This window comes from Cyanidioschyzon merolae, chromosome 2, assembly GCF_000091205.1.
Source record: "Cyanidioschyzon merolae strain 10D DNA, chromosome 2, complete genome".
In the NCBI taxonomy this organism is placed as follows: Eukaryota; Rhodophyta; class Bangiophyceae; order Cyanidiales; family Cyanidiaceae; genus Cyanidioschyzon; species Cyanidioschyzon merolae.
Window position 1 is genome coordinate 281,844 of NC_010128.1, and position 15,657 is coordinate 297,500.

Here is a 15,657-nt window from a genome sequence, read left to right on the forward strand (position 1 = left end):
AGAGCGTTCGCAGGATCTGTCTATATTCTGGAGCAGTGGACGCCCGCAGGTTCCAGGCCCCGGTCAAGACCCGTTCTTTTTCACGCAACGAGCTGCCGGAGACGCCCCTGCAAAAGCACATGTGCGCTGGCGTTTTTCCCATGGACGTCACGAATGCTACGTTTCGAACAACCGCCCAAGTCCAGAGCTCTTGAACGACTCCAGCAACTATCGTCACAGCATGCCTGTGCCGTTCAGATACAAAGCACGTTCTCTTGGAGACGCATTGCCCGTCCTTCCTGGACATCACGACGACACCTGCACCGTTCACACATTGGACACGTTTTTCTGGATACGCATCGCCCATCTTTCCAGGAGACGAGATTTTCGAGCGAGCGGGTCCGCAGCTAACGCCCGAATAGCATCCCGCAGCTGAATTGTCGAGTATGCGCTCATCCCACGTGGCAACGTCGAAGACGCAGCCGACGCTTCTGGTGCTGTGCTTGCGTGCTGCCGCGCAGCCAGCCGTGGTTTGGTACGACGCTCCGACTCCCAGTCTGGCTCCGCTGTGGTGCCATCGTTGGCGTCTGCTCGTTCGTAATCGGTTGTAGAGGGACGCGTACGCGTTGGAACAGGACGCTTTCGGCGAGCTGCAGTCAGTGCAGCGAGCATTCCACTCAGCGCCACATTGGTCTCCTGGACTTTTTCCCGTTGACGAGCTTGCTCCAACGCAAGCCGACGGTGATGGAGCTGGACTCCAGTATCGGCGTTCTCACCCTCGTCTGGCAGGTTCAGCGCATATCGCTTTCGAGCTCGCTCTTCCAAGAGTTTCTTGCGCTGCTGTGCCAGCACACGTCGTACAGATGATTCGGGTACAACCAGAGTCAGCGCGTATCGGGGATATGCCTGGCGCCTAGCTGCTGTCCACTGGAGCGTGCGCTCGAGCACTTGCCGCAGTCGCGTCTCTGCGGCCTGACTGAGCAGGGCAAGGCATGACTTGGCTGCCCGCAGGTTCCCGTGTCTCTGGAGCGCCTCCAGGAAACGCGCTGTTAACGCTTGCTGATCGAGGAGAAACGATTCCGGTGCGGCGTCTACGACCGCAGTGACAACATTCTCCTGTTCCAGAAGAGCTCGTTCTCGTTCCAAGTCTACCTTGACGAGACGCTCTACATCGTCGTCATCGTCGTTGCCAGTATCTTCAGGCCCAGGGCTTGCAGCACTTCCGTCTGGTTCATTGGCGGCATTATCTTCATCGTCATCATCATGCTCCCTTGTCTGAGTACCTGCTGCTGCTGCCGACGATACAGCGCTTTCGATTGCAATCATAGGGCCAGCGCCGGCTGCTGCATGGCGTTGCGAAGCGAGGGATGCTCCACCAACAACTCCGCCCGCCTCGCGAGCACTCTGCAACGACTGCGCGTAGGGTAGTGAGTTCGCACTCGGCACCGGCCTGGAGCCTGGCATGGATCGTCGCTCAGCGCTGGCTCCTCCGGGGCGCGTGCCCGAGGGAGTAGGGTGCGTTTTGGGAAGCGCAGTGACCTCGCTCCCGACGACAGCTGCCGGCATGCCCGTTCGGCTCGTTACTGGATCAGCGCTTGGTGGCTCCGTTCGTGATGCAGGTGCGGGAGCGTCTCCAGTTGCCGACCCAGCCGTCCCTGAAGTCGATGCTGCAGGTGCCTGCCGCGGTGCAGTGCAGAAGCGCACAAAGTCGCCCCAGAGATCCGGCACAGCACCATCCGTCGCTCGGTGAAAGAGTTCCCGCAGTGCTCTCCGAAATGAATGATAGTCTGTACGATCCTCGGCGAGTTCGCAGAGCTTATCACGAATCGCCCGTCGATACGAATTGAAGACATTCAACTGCGATGCATCCAGGCTATTCAAAGAAGCCTGACGTCCACGCATATGCTCTAAGAGTCGTCCCATGAAGTAACGCGCAAAGCGTTGGGCGAGGAAGAGCTCCGACTGGCGCTGCTGCGGCGTTCGACTCGAGTTCGGGTTCGCTGCTGGTGTTGCCCCCGAAGGCGCCGTTATCGTTGCTGTTGTTAGCGGCGGTGGCGGCAGTGGTGGTGACGTACCTGCACCAGTCGATGCTGCTCGTTCGCCTGCACCGGCTCGGGCTGCTGTCCCGATGCTTGCCGCACTCGCCACCGCGACTGGCGTCTGTGCTGCACCCTGGCGACCGGCGAGGGCGCTCGCACTGGATGACGTGCTCAGTGGCACGGAAAGCAACGATGCTCCCACTCCGTTCCCATTGCCACCCTGTCGGTAACTGCTTGACTGGATCAGCGACGCTAGGGTATCGATTTCCCGCTGTAGCGCCCCGTCGCCATCTGGAGCGCGTGCTCCCCGTAAACTAGAAACGTACTCGTCTAGGGCTGCACCGGGTGCAGCCGCTTCCGACTGATCCCTCGTTGGTCCGGCAGATCGTGCCCTAGGCGATGCCCTTCTCATGGAACGCGGTTGACAGGGGGTTTCCTTGCTGGAGTACGTCGCACCCGCGGACGCCTGTGCTTGCACTCGCAGGAAGCGTACGCGTTTTACGGCTGCTCGACGGCACCCCCGGCGACCGCGGAGAAGCTCACTCGAGTCTACGCAGTTGTAGACGCTGGTCCTAGGGCTCTGAAACTCCTGCTGGAAGCGCGTTTAGTAGGAAAGCGACTCGCTAGAAGAACGCCCCCGTAAAAGCGGTCGGTATATATAGACGCTGTTGGTTGAAGTGTTCAGCGCCGGAGCATGAGGCGCAGGATAGCGGCGTTCGCGTGCCCTGGAACTGTTCTCCCTGCAGTGCTCCGGGAAAAGTGTTTGCAACAGCCGTTTGTTTACACTGTGTGCTTCAAGTGAGGGGTTCACGAGGAAGGTTCCTGAGGACGAGAACTGGAGTGTGCCTGAAGGGTTCGCGCTCGCGCCTCTAGAAGTGGCTTTTGGGCGCGAACGACGCTGCTGTTGTGGGTGTACGCTTCGGCACCAGCTGACAGGTCACTGGTAACGTGGAGAACCCCTGTGAGCAGTTGGAAGTATTTGGTTCGTCTAGGTCGGCACAGGTGTTGCATCCTGGTTCGCTTTTCGCGTTCTTGGCTTTGTTGAGAGCAAGTTGGAGCACGGGCGGTAACGAGGCCGGACGAGCGCCTATAAGAACCGAACTTCAACTGCTTGTCCAGTGCTGTGGCCGTGCTTCCTTATAGCGTTCACTGTAGGAGGACCGATCAAAGTCTCTGGTGGCGTTACAGGCTTGGGCGGCGACTCGCTCGCGCAGCTTTACGTCATGGTCTACGAGTGCACGGTAGCGGGCGGGTTGCGAGCACGCGTTGGGGAGAACGCGCTCGAGAACCAGGCTCTCTGTCGAAGTGCTCGGCAGAACGACTGGTGGTTTCACCTCGAGTCGCTGCCGTCCCCGCACTGCGTCCTGGAGAACCCAAACGGGGCCTGGAGAGAGCCCCCTCGCGAAGCAGTTTTGGCTTGTGCTCAGCTCGTGAAAGAGCGTTCAAAATGGCGTCAGGTGCATCGCGTCACGGTTATCTATCTACCGGCCAAATATGTCAGCAGGAGACATCTTCAATCGGACGAAAAACCTGGCAGTGTCGTGTTGCTGAAAGAGCCCCGTCGAGTCGTCATTTAGGGACCCATAGGGATATCAGGAGAAAGAACGCGAGCGCACATCGGCACACTGATAATCATATGCAGCGCCACTGAAACGTACTTACTCATTCATGCGTACCGTCATCGACATGTGACGGAGTGCTTCGTCATGCTTGCACATAACGACGATCCGCGGGCAATTCGGTAAAGATACGCATTACCTTGCACCGCCAGCGTGGATTTGTATCCCCGCGCATCAAGTTGGTACGTGTGAGAACCGTACATCATTCGACATGGAGAAGCGCTCGGCACCTGCGTCACGAGATGCACAGTGCGATCCATGAGCTGTTTTCTACAGGCGTTGGAGAAGGTCGCTTTGTGCACACGTGCAGCCAACTGACGTATTCTTAACTGGTTTCTGAAACCGTCTATCCGAGAAACATTCTATAAGCACAGGATGGTCCTCTCGACAGAGGTAACCATCAGCCGGCGTATACGTGTTCGTGAAGCGAAGCACCGAGAAGCTGTATCTTATGGGTTCGTGCTCCGGAGCCGAGCGCTGCCTGCGGTAACAAGGTGAAAGCCGTTGACGATCTAAGGACGGCCTGCCTGTCTCTCTCTCTCTCTTTCTGAGAATGCTCATTCCCGCCATTGGGACCGTGTCGCATACGTACCTTCACAAGATTGATGGCGATGCAAACGGAACGGTTTCCTCTTGCTTCGAATAGAGACGCAGGATGCATACGCGGAGGCCCCTAACAGCGTCAAGGCGCATGCGACACCATTCCGAGCGACCTTCACTAGCATAGGAAGCACTCGCTATCCCGTTCGGATACTTGATCCAGGGTGCCTCGACGTCTGCTTCCGCGTAAAAACTGTTGTTCTGACATGCTACAGTCTACTTCGGTTCCAGCTTCGAAGACGTGAGCATAGCCCGTAATTTGCCTGCAGTCCACACAGCAATTCCGCTCCAGATCTGTATTTTACGCAATGTTCATGCAGCGCGCGTCTCGAGGTACGCACGCGCCTTTCGAAACAAGTGGTACAGCCCGGTCGCGCACACGAAAACGTTCACCGTTGCCAGACTGTAGTTCTTGGGTACTATCTGGAACGACCACCGTGCCCAGATCGCCCCAGTTGCTGCAAGCGCTACGTTCTGTGCCGTGGACACTCGATCAACAGGGCGATTTAGATCCCGGATACCAGCGATGACTAGCGCCCACTTCATAGCCGGCGCCCAGAAGAACACCGTGCGTGGCCCCGCCGGGCTATTGATGAACTGGCGAAGCCGCGACGCAGACGCCGTGGAGGCAGTTCCAGTGCCAGACTGACCCGGAGGCTTCATTTCACCCATAGTCAGCAGATAACGAATAAATCGTATACACGTAAGTTGCCAGCGCTAGCCCTCGTCTGATACCGTCCAGACAACGGCCAAGCAGCGTGCGCAAGCGATCGAGGGTAGGGCGTTAGAGCGTCGTGCGCTGCAACTGAAGCGCCAACGATCAAAAGCATCGAGATCGCAAAAGAAGTATGACACTAATGTATAGAACTATACAAAAGGTGAATGCGCCTCTGACGCTGCTGCATGCTGGTGTGTGATGTCCACGCACAGCACGGCACGGCACGGCACGGCACGGCACGGCACAGCACGGCACGGCACGGCACGGCACGGCACGGCACGGCACGGCACGGCACAGCACGGCACGGCACGGCACGGCACGGCACGGCACGGCACGGCACAGCACGGCACAGCACGGCAGCGGCGCGCGAAACGTCGAGCAGACCTCTGGTCGGTCATGCACGCACGCAGCATCCTCGTGCATCGAAGCTTTTCATGGCGGCAAGCACGTTGGAAATGAAGCAGGAACGATCATCCAGACGTGTACGTACTGTGTTCCATGCAGAACAGTGAATGCTGGAACAGCAGTGCCAACGCGTTCTTTCTGTTTCTATTTGATCCCCTCGCGGGTGTACATCAATGGGAATGCACCTTGGGATTGAGTCAAGGTCGAGCAACAAGGCTTCAGGCTACTACTGCTCGCTTTGGACGGAATGGCACCACTTGCACGAGTCTGATATGCTACGGTTAGCAGGTTGATGGACCATCATTCATGTAGTTCGTACCCTGAACGTACTGCACCACACACAGAACTTTTCAAGTCTGTCCATGGGACTGCATCCTCTTCAATCGGTAGCAATCCATAAGGTCTTTGATTAGTACCATCAAAGGAGCCATAAAATGTCGAGTTTGCTACTCGGTCTATATGAGTGGCGGGTCATAGACGGGGCTAGGAAGAGACAGCGCTCTTCTAGACATGCTCAAAAAACAGAATATTGTCCAACGATCATCGAAAGTCTAGAAGTATCGAATGACAGGCGCTTTCGAGCCTTTTCTGACCCGCTCCCTGCCATCAGCTCCAGTTCCTCCTTGTGCACTTCGACCCCGAGTAGCTGCCCCACAAATTTAGATCGCCTTAGCTCCACTGGTCGTGTCTCCAGCACCGCATATCGTCTGATGTTGACAGCGGCTTTAGAGTGTCAGTTCACAAACCCCGTGCATTTCTTGCCGCTCGTTGAACGCACCTCTACTCCACCTCCTCCTTCGTTTTCGTCACTTGCTTTCCTTCGCTCGATGGTCAGCGAGAAGAGGATTTTTCCGTTTTTCGTCTGGCACCCGATGATGACGGGCCTCGAGGACCCCCGAATTCCATCTCTATGCCTTCCCCTGCGACCCTTTAATTTCTTCAAAATGAACGCACTTCATACACACCTTCTATAAATCACGACAAAGCATTTGATAGCACGCATCCGCAGGTGAAACACTGTTCAGGTAAACGACTAGAAAACAGATACACCAGTGAAACACGGTTCAGGTAAACGACTAGAAAGCAGATACACCAGTGAAACACTGTTCAGGTAAAGGACTAGAAAACAGATACACCAGTGAAACACGGTTCAGGTAAACGACTAGAAAACGGATACACCAGTGAAACACTGTTCAGGTAAACGACTAGAAAACGGATACACCAGTGAAACACTGTTCAGGTAAACGGCTAGAAAACGGATACCCCAGTGAAACACGGTTCAGGTAAACGACTAGAAAACGGATACCCCAGTGAAACACGGTTCAGGTAAACGACTAGAAAACAGATACACCAGTGAAACACGGTTCAGGTAAACGACTAGAAAACGGATACACCAATGAAACACGGTTCAGGTAAAGGACTAGAAAACAGATACCCCAGTGAAACACTGTTCAGGTAAACGACTAGAAAACAGATACCCCAGTGAAACACGGTTCAGGTAAACGGCTAGAAAACGAATACCCCAGTGAAACACGGTTCAGGTAAACGACTAGAAAACGGATACACCAGTGAAACACGGTTCAGGTAAACGGCTAGAAAACGGATACACCAGTGAAACACGGTTCAGGTAAACGACTAGAAAACGGATACACCAGTGAAACACGGTTCAGGTAAACGGCTAGAAAACGGATACCCCAGTGAAACACGGTTCAGGTAAACGACTAGAAAACGGATACACCAGTGAAACACGGTTCAGGTAAATGACTAGAAAACGAATACACCAGTGAAACACGGTTCAGGTAAACGACTAGAAAACGGATACCCCAGTGAAACACGGTTCAGGTAAACGGCTAGAAAACGGATACGCACCAGTGAAACACTGTTCAGGTAAACGGCTAGAAAACGGATACACGAGTACACCGTACGTCAAGCCACGAGTGAGCGCTGTGCACCATGCGCGCCATGGCGCATCGGCTGCGACGCTGGAGCCTATACGACTATCATACGGTTTCGAGGCCGTTGTATTCACTGCCTAGCGCAGCTGCGTTTGGCAGCTGTCTTTTCATCCGTTATGTATTTATTAGGTGCTAATGACGAAAGCGAGAAAGTAGACTGCCCCGAAGACGGCAATCAGGCGGCGGCTTTTGTAGGGGTGAACAGCTCGCACTCCCTGGGGAAACAGCGCAAAGCGCGTTGGCGCTCGTACCGAGCGGTGCGGCGACGCTGGGAGCGTTCCGCAGCACGCGGCTGGGCTCTGCTACTGACCAGCAGTAACCAGAGCATCCAGCGGAACCCCGAACTGCAGACGGAAGTGAGCTCAGGAGCGCACGAGGTGGAGCTGGGTGGTAGTGCTGGTGCCGGTGTCGACAGTACCGGAACCAGACAGCCTGGCGTCGAGGAGGTGGCAAAGGCGACTGATGCGGCGAAAAGGGCGGCTGCTTGCAAGAATGATCGCATCGGAGCAGGCCTGGTCGAAGATATTGTTTCTGTGGAAGATTCCGAGGCCACCAATGACGCTATCACTCATGCAGGTACCGTAAGCGACAAACGGGTCGTTTCTCGCGATACCGGAACGTGCGCTGGTGTCAGTGCCCTGCCGCCTCTGCCGCGACTCTCCTCGAAGAATCGTCAACAGCGGTTGCAGTTTGCCCGCCGTTCGATCCTGGTGTCCCGGTCATGGCGACAATGGGAGCCACCGAACATCGCGCCTGTGGCTAGCGTGGACTCGCTGACGCAACAGCAGATGCCGAGAAGGCCCCAGAGGACATTCATGATGCGTTTGCCTGCACCGCCGCCAGGCTCGGGGCTGCTACGTTTTCTGCCTGGGTCGAAGCGTGCCGCATATCGACGAGCTGGACATCGTCTGTTTCAGGTCTTCCGCCGTATGCAGCACACGGCGCCCGCGGAGGAACCCATCTTGCCTTCGAAGGTATCAGACCTAGCGGGTGATCTTGGCCCTGATCCAGAGCATATGAGAGCCAGCATGGGCGACTTTGGCGTGCAACAGACGTCCACTGAGACGAACGAGAGCACACGAGCATCAGCAACACCAGCATCGCAGACGAAACGCAATACATGGAATCGAACGCAAGGCTCGCATGCACCCACTCTCCGAGGCCTGAGCCTCCTACCAGCACTCTTTCGTGACGGTAGAGATGGCACTTGCTCTAGTGAGCGTCCGGTTGTGCAGCGAGCGTTTCACGATCCCCTCCGAGTCACTCGCTTGCGCGCCCGTCGACTGCGTAGACCGTTGCTGCTTGCGTTGCGGGCATCGCTGCTCTCGGTTCAGATCATTTTTCGGTCGATGATCATGAACTTTCCTGGCATGGCAAGATGGTTGCGGGCACGTCAAGCCGCCCACGTGAACGCTATGATTCGAAAACACGCAGCGATCGCTTTCCCGATGCTCGAAGAGGTTGAATGCACACAACTGGAGGATGACGGGAGCAGCATCCATTCCGATAACGAATCGGGAGCATGCACGCCTGCGGAGCAAATCTGCATCGATGAGGACGGTGTCGCAGAATTCCTGTGTGCAGATGGCCATGTAGACGCATGCCTAGGAAACATTGCCGGTATGGCGAAGAACAACAACCCCGATACATCTCTGGCATCGCGTGTGCCGTGGCATTCGGATCTTGGTGATCCAGCGCCTCGCCTTACCGGTCCTGGAAAGGCGCAGGTATCGAAACACACACAAAGTGAATCCCTCACACAGGTGCTCGATGCAGCAAGCGTGGGCTCTACGGGGAGCGCAAATGCCGCTGCCGCCGCGTCTTGTACGCATCATCCACCCGCAAGGGCGACATCCTCCCGCGGGACATCACAGGCCCGGTCGAGACGCTTGCTCGAAACAGATTCGCACTCGGCCGACGACGACGACGAGAACGACGAGAACGTGAAACTTTTCCATGCCCGACCGTCTGCGTCCCTGCCACACGAAGAGGATGACAAAGATTCCCGAGATCGTTCGAGCTGTAGGGTCAGCACCTTGGAACGGCCTCAACCGAAACGAGGCTCGCGACCAAACAAACGCGCGACAGCTGGTGCCTTCAAAAGGACGTTCAACGCAGGATCGTCTTTAAGCGAGACCTCGAATGATCATTTTCGGGTCCTGGAGATAGGCGGTGTTTGGACGGAGGTTCTCGTGATCCACTCGAATGCGGCACAAGCGACGCGCGCATCCCCACAGGCCGAGCGCTTGCCTTCGCTCGGTTGCAAGTCGCTGTCGGTGAGCTCCATGGGATCCTCAATAGACCTGGACGACTGGAAGACGCCCTCGGGGAACGACATGATCCTCGATGATGGTACGGTATCACCGGGAAACAACCGCATTTCCGTGAACAACGGTGAACCTGCAGCCGCTTTGCATCGGGGATGCAGTGTCTCCCTGGGAACAGGCGTGCACCTGGACTCGACAAGCTCGGATGCGCCGACGATGAATGGAATGCGTCGCATCCGCAGCAGCAGCAGCAGCACGCTGCCCTACACACGTACGTTCATTCGATCCCAGCAGCACGGTGCGGTAGCGGTATCGCGTTCACAGCCGTCCGCGCAACAAGCACCCAGCGACTCGCAGCGGCATCTCGATACGAGTAGGAATCCAGTCCAACCGGGGCGTCGTCGCCGGTGTCAGGTTGTGTTCCTACCGGGTAATCCGGGCTGTATCGAGTTGTACGAGTCCTTTCTCCTGCAGTGCGCAGCGATGCTGGCTCAGGCAGGCAACCCGTCCGTTGAATTCGTCATCCATGGTGTTGGACTCGCCGGGCACGACCTTAGAGGCCTGAATCGCCCCGGACGCTTCTTCGACCTGTCCGAACAGACCCGCCACAAACTCGCCTACATTCGGGAACACGTCGGTTGGTCATTCGCCGAGGATTCGAACTACATCAATGACGACATCGACATCGACGATAACGAGGACCTCGTCTTGATTGGCCACAGCACCGGTGCACATATCATCTGCCGGATGCTGGAAGCGAGTCCAGCGCTAGCGGAACGAGCGCATGTGATTCTACTTACCCCAGCGATCGCTGAGGTTGCCGACGGTATCCGCACCGCTTTCCGTCAACGAGCGTTTATATTTCAGCGCGGAGCTCGACACATTACGGCGGGTTTGGCGAGCATGATCCTCCGCGTCGCGCCCGAGCGTATGGTCAGTGATCTCATTGATGAGTTTCTGGCACATCGGGCGACACCTCAGGTTGCTCGCCGTATTCGGGACCTCTTCCGACTCGCCGCCGACAAGTACCATCTTTTCCTGAACGTTCTCGCGCTTGCTGCTGACAAGTGTCTTCACATTGGCGACATGAATATCGCGCTGCTACGCCGTTTCGCGCGCCGACTCGTCATGTACTATGTGCCGGATGACCCGTTTGCAACTTCTGATCAGTGCGCCCGAGTTCGCCGACAAGTCCCCGAGGCACATGTCGAGTATGAGAGCGGTCAGATTTACCACGGCTTTATCTTGAGCGAGCAGCAAACCGAATACGTGGCCCGCAAAGTCGTTCACTGGGTGCTGGAGGCAGTGCGTCGGCCGCCGTCTACATCCGGTGCCGGTGGTTGAGGTGCCCGGCCCTGTTCAATCAACGATCGTAGCGTGGATCGAAACTGTGCCTGCAAGCCAGGCTCGATCAGTGCATCGATTAGGGCGATGAGTTCCCATAGCTCAGCAGCCGCGCGAGGACTTGCGAGGTCAAACGCATCTCCGAGGTAACGCGTGATCCAGTCGACGAAAGCGTTGACGGCGCGCGTCCAGGCCGCGCTCTCGGTGGTCGACGCCGCCTGTTGTTGTTGTTGTTGTTGTTGCTGTTGCTGCTGAAGGAGTTTGAATGCCTGCGTAAATAGCATCCGCAACAAGTGCGTGCCCTTCTCACTCGAGAGCGCCACCTGGGTCAGGACGCGTGAGCGCGCATGACCAGTGCGAAAGGCGTCCAGGAGTACGGCAAGCTCGTGCAACGACGTATACTGCAGAATGCCGTCGGTGATGATGCCCCAGAATGCTTCAGTTACGTGCTGATTTGCAGGATTTTCCAGTTCAGTACTGCAGTAAGCGGCGAGACGCCCCAGAAAGAGCTGATAGACGCGCTGGCGATCTGTGGCACGCAGTAATTGCCACACTTGCGTGAGTAACCGCTTGCCTTTGGGAATCGCGCAAATACTGTAGAAGAGCTGAGCAGTTGGCGCACCAGACGATGCGACTGCACCCATCGCAGACGACCCGTGCTCGTAGAGGCCCAGCAGCTTGCACAGCGTCTCCTGATAGGCGGTCTGCTGCGCAGCAGACAAGGACGCGAAGAGCGCTGGCGTCACTAGGCTGGATCCGGTCTCCAGCGCCATCCCGTGAAGCACATCGTACGCTTGCTCGATGCGACCACGTGCTTTGATGCGCGGGTCTTCGTGGAACGAGCCGCTGGGGTTTGCTTCACCATTCGCCTGCTCGGTTGCTTGCCATGTCGCTGAATCGGGGTCGAGTTCCAGGGATAGCACCTGACGGGGCGCTTGTGGCGTCCACTTTGGTGGAGCACCCAGCGCTGACGCCAACGCTGCTGCATTGGGCGGATGCCTCCGGGGCCCGCGGACACCTCCAGCATTGCCCGTGATGCTGGTGGAGGTGCTATGCGACGGTGGCATGCCTGCCATCGAAGGCGTCCGTTCAGCTTGTGCCTGGTTTGCCTTCCACAGTACCTTCGAGCGTTCGTGGACGTTATGCTGCTGACTTGCAGCAGCGTGTCGCCGAGCCGCCAGCTCAGTGGCATAGAAGGCCTCGGCCCGTACGGCGTCTTCGGACTCGGTCAGGTGCAGGGAGCGTTGCTGCAGGTAGCGAACTTTCTCAATCTCGTGCGGCTTCATGGCCTGGAGGTGACTCGATGACTCGCGCGGGTGCTGCACCTCCGCAGGTGCAACATGAATACCGGTCTCTGTCGCTGACCAACACGGAAAAGCGCTCTCATATGTGGAAGGATCTCGCGATCTCGCGTGCTGCTCTGCTCGTGGAACGCTGCCAGCCATATGAGGCGTCGTTGAAGCGGTACCTGACCGCAAGCCCGCTGACAAAGAAGAATTCCAGGGTGTCTTCAAGGCGCCGGTGCCCGGCGTCTCTGCTGTCGCCTGTGTAGGTGGTGCTGTTGGCGTCCGCGCCATTGTCGCAGACGTCGTGACTCCCTGAAAGCTGCGCTCCAGCTCAGTGACCGACAAGACGCCCGGGACGTGCCGCACGACCGGCTCGGTGTGTGCGTGAAATTGCGCCGGCGGAGCCTCGAATCCGGGGGCAGGCCCCTGCGGTGCACTGTAGCTCGCGGAGAAGAAGCCACCGCTGCTAGAGCTGTTCCCGCCGCTGCCCGTGCTGGGCACTAGCGGCCGACCAGCGAGCAGCGCCTCTTCCAAGGCACGTGACTCGAGCACCCTCTCCGTGTGAGGCTGGGCGATGGACCACCCGGCTTGGTCGTCAGCATCGATGACGGGGTGCGTCTCAGCGCATGTCCTCAGCGGCGCTGCACCAGGCTCCATGCGGGTGCTTTGCGGCTTTGGGTAACGCGCTGGTCTAGCGTCGACCGCTTGCGGGGCACGGTCTCGAACCTCGGGCACAAAATGGCCGGAACGCTTCACCACCATTCCATGTGGACGTAGCCTAGCGCCAAAAGCTATCGCTTGTCGGTACACGAGGGTGTACGCAAGTACGTGTTCACCCGTCGCCGCAGTGCTCCTACCGTGCGTTCCGCACCAAGCGGGCGTTTCGAAGCACCCGCGTTCGCAGCATGAAAACGTGGTGCGCGATCAGCGGCTTCGCCGCCGCCTTCGATGCTGGATAAAGATGTATTTTTAGGTAGAAAGTGACACTCGCTCCGTTCGTGCGTGTTTGCTGCAGCCATCTTTGCGTTTGTGTCGATCGCGTCGATCGATCGTATGCGTACATACACCGACGTGCAGAGGCTTCCCGGCCTTGTTCGACCGGCCATCTGTTATCGTTTTCAGCTTCTCGTTGTACATTTCGACCCGGAGAGGCTGCCTCACCAAGTTCGATCGCGTCAGTTCCTCGGGTCTCGTCTCCAGTACCGCACATCTCCTCGTATTGATGGCAGCGTTCATGCCAAGGTTCATGAACTCTCTGTGTTCATTGCCACTGGTTGAACACAACCATGGAAGGATTCCTCGAGCACGTACCCTCTGCGCCGTTCGCTGCTCTGTCAGCTCTCCGTGCTGTTCTACCTCCGAAGCGCTCCGCTGGCTTTTTTCCATCTCGACGCTCTGAAGCGTATACCCTAGCTTATAGAGTATGGTTCAGGTACGGAACTGACCTATCGGTGCTGTGACAAAACGATGTGCACGCTCTTTGTACGCTCGTGTCGACGGAGCGAGTATGCTCCCTTTTATGGACGCCCAGCTCGCTGCTCCGTATGCTACTACGGGTCTCTGACTCTCGTCCTCCCTCAGGGCGCTCAAGTGATTGAAAAAGTTGGCAAGTGCACGTTACTTCCCTCGGTACAAGTTCACACGCCAATGAGCTCACCGGAACCTGTTGTTCTCTTGCCAAAACGCCTCCCATTGCGCAACCTGAACTTCCACGAACTCCTGAAAAGCTTTAAGGTCCGCTCCAAGGTTTGTCGCCCCGCTCATCGCTTCGAGGTGATTCTTACCTCCTGTATTCCGCATCTCACATTTTTTCCTTGCATTCATTCGTTCCGACCCTCGATAGTAGCGCGCGTTCGAGGACTTTCGAAGACGCATGTCGCTCTGGTGTAAGTTGCCGTCGTTACCATCTTGCCCGCGCTTAGGCACAGCGACGATCATGGTATCCGTGTTCCCAGGGCGTTCCGTGCCGATGACAAAGTCGTTCCCGTGCACGTTGTGCGCCGCAGGGCCCGCCTCCTTTTCATCTTCATGCTTCGCCGAGGGCGACAACGACGACCGAACAGGGTGATCCACATTCGAGCGCCGATAGTGTACACCTATGGATACCCCATCGCTTTCGATCTTCCCCGTGAATACCTTCTTCTTACTCGTTTTGCGACGTTTGAAATCGAAGATATCCCTCCAATAGGTGTCGCGGTCTTCGCCCGTGAACTCCTCCCTGCTTACATCGAACTCGGGACAGATCTCCTTCATAATGCCGAAAAGGACGCCAGAATCGATTGTGATAAAGTGTGACTTGTCCTCGCATATCGGAACGACATTGAAGCGCTGCTCCAGAAGCGAAGCCCTGCGTTCCACTGAATCTTCATTTTCCTCCACGTCCAGCTCCATATCGGCCATGCGTTCGAGCTCTCGATTCAGAAACACGAAAGAACGCAGGATGAAGGGACAACATCTCTCTTCACCTTTTTTCATCTCTGATACCTTTTCTGTTGGGTTGACCAGCCCCAGTACCGCACGGTGCTCTTGAATTGCCGCACGAATCACAGAATCCACATTCGTGCTCGTCCATGATGTCTTCTCGTCGACGAACTCGATCTCCTGGTCATCCCGAGGATCGTTCGTGATGCCATCGATGATGGCCCATATTCCTTTGCGAGACAGGCCCGGGCACAGCGCGAAGACGGAGCGTTTCATGAAGCGTTTGAGGTTCATGATCATGTGGTTCTTCAGGTTCGTGACGTACTTCATCGCTCCGTAGGTGTCAATCTCTCGGTGGCCCCTGTATCGAGCACCGCTGAAGCGGTATTCGGGGTGGTTCTCATGGAAGGTTCTCACTCGCTCATTGCTCGTCGACATTTCCCCTGCGCCAACCATTAGTTGGCGAATGAAAGACACGTGGAAAAATTCTTTCGGAACCTCGACCGTTTTGATGTCGGTAACGTCGGAGAACAAATCGTTCACGAATTTCGTCAGTCCTAAAGAAGCGTTAAGAATACTACTGGAGTACGACTCGACAGGTTTTCTGATGGACTCTCGCAACTTTCTCTTGTAGGGTTCCTTGATAGGGCTTCCGAGAAAGGCTTTCACTACGACCTCGTTCTTGTGTCGTCTTTCGAGTTGCATTTGTCGTGAGGCCTCCTGCTTCTGATACGTCTTCTTCTTCTGTTCATCTGGAGTTGGCACTGGTTTCCGTTGCTTTGTCAAATCCGGCGGCAGGGGGCCTCCAGGATCCTCGAATTTCGTGTTCATTATTTTTATTTTTGAAAACGAACGCGGTTCGAAAGCGTCTACCATTAATCACGAAAAACACTTGACTAGACTTGTTTGATGTTCCAAAACTAATGAACTGAAAGACTGTACTTGGTTACGACCTCAACGGAAACCCAACTTTTTTCCGGTAGAACAACACGCTACTGATCAAGATCGCGTTTTCCTTCAACGG

At 56.5% G+C, this 15,657-nt stretch overlaps 5 protein-coding genes across 5 annotated transcripts, besides 4 other annotated features; 2 read left to right on the top strand and 3 right to left on the bottom strand.

The window, feature by feature from the left end:
• Positions 1-2,302: part of a sequence feature (possible transcribed region) that runs on past the window's edge.
• Positions 307-2,430, bottom strand: CYME_CMB097C (hypothetical protein; the record flags this gene model as incomplete). The annotated part of the gene is made up of 1 exon (XM_005535137.1): positions 307-2,430. One exon carries the CDS (start codon positions 2,428-2,430, stop codon positions 307-309), a length of 2,124 nt encoding a protein of 707 aa, XP_005535194.1.
• Positions 2,431-3,241: 811 nt separating this feature from the next.
• CYME_CMB098C (hypothetical protein, conserved) lies at positions 3,242-3,595 on the top strand (the record flags this gene model as incomplete). The annotated part of the gene is made up of 1 exon (XM_005535138.1): positions 3,242-3,595. One exon carries the CDS (start codon positions 3,242-3,244, stop codon positions 3,593-3,595), a length of 354 nt encoding a protein of 117 aa, XP_005535195.1.
• A 941-nt stretch (positions 3,596-4,536) lies between these two features.
• Positions 4,537-6,903: a sequence feature (possible transcribed region).
• CYME_CMB099C (hypothetical protein, conserved) lies at positions 4,550-4,909 on the bottom strand (the record flags this gene model as incomplete). The annotated part of the gene is made up of 1 exon (XM_005535139.1): positions 4,550-4,909. The coding sequence occupies one exon, from the start codon at positions 4,907-4,909 to the stop codon at positions 4,550-4,552; it is 360 nt and encodes a 119-aa protein (XP_005535196.1).
• A 528-nt stretch (positions 6,904-7,431) lies between the features above and the next one.
• Positions 7,432-10,926, top strand: CYME_CMB101C (hypothetical protein, conserved; the record flags this gene model as incomplete). Its single annotated transcript, XM_005535140.1, has 1 exon — positions 7,432-10,926. One exon carries the CDS (start codon positions 7,432-7,434, stop codon positions 10,924-10,926), a length of 3,495 nt encoding a protein of 1,164 aa, XP_005535197.1.
• Positions 10,869-12,974, bottom strand: CYME_CMB102C (hypothetical protein; the record flags this gene model as incomplete). The annotated part of the gene is made up of 1 exon (XM_005535141.1): positions 10,869-12,974. The coding sequence occupies one exon, from the start codon at positions 12,972-12,974 to the stop codon at positions 10,869-10,871; it is 2,106 nt and encodes a 701-aa protein (XP_005535198.1).
• A 313-nt stretch (positions 12,975-13,287) lies between these two features.
• Positions 13,288-13,586: a sequence feature (possible transcribed region).
• A 1,219-nt stretch (positions 13,587-14,805) lies between these two features.
• Positions 14,806-15,657: part of a sequence feature (repetitive element) that runs on past the window's edge.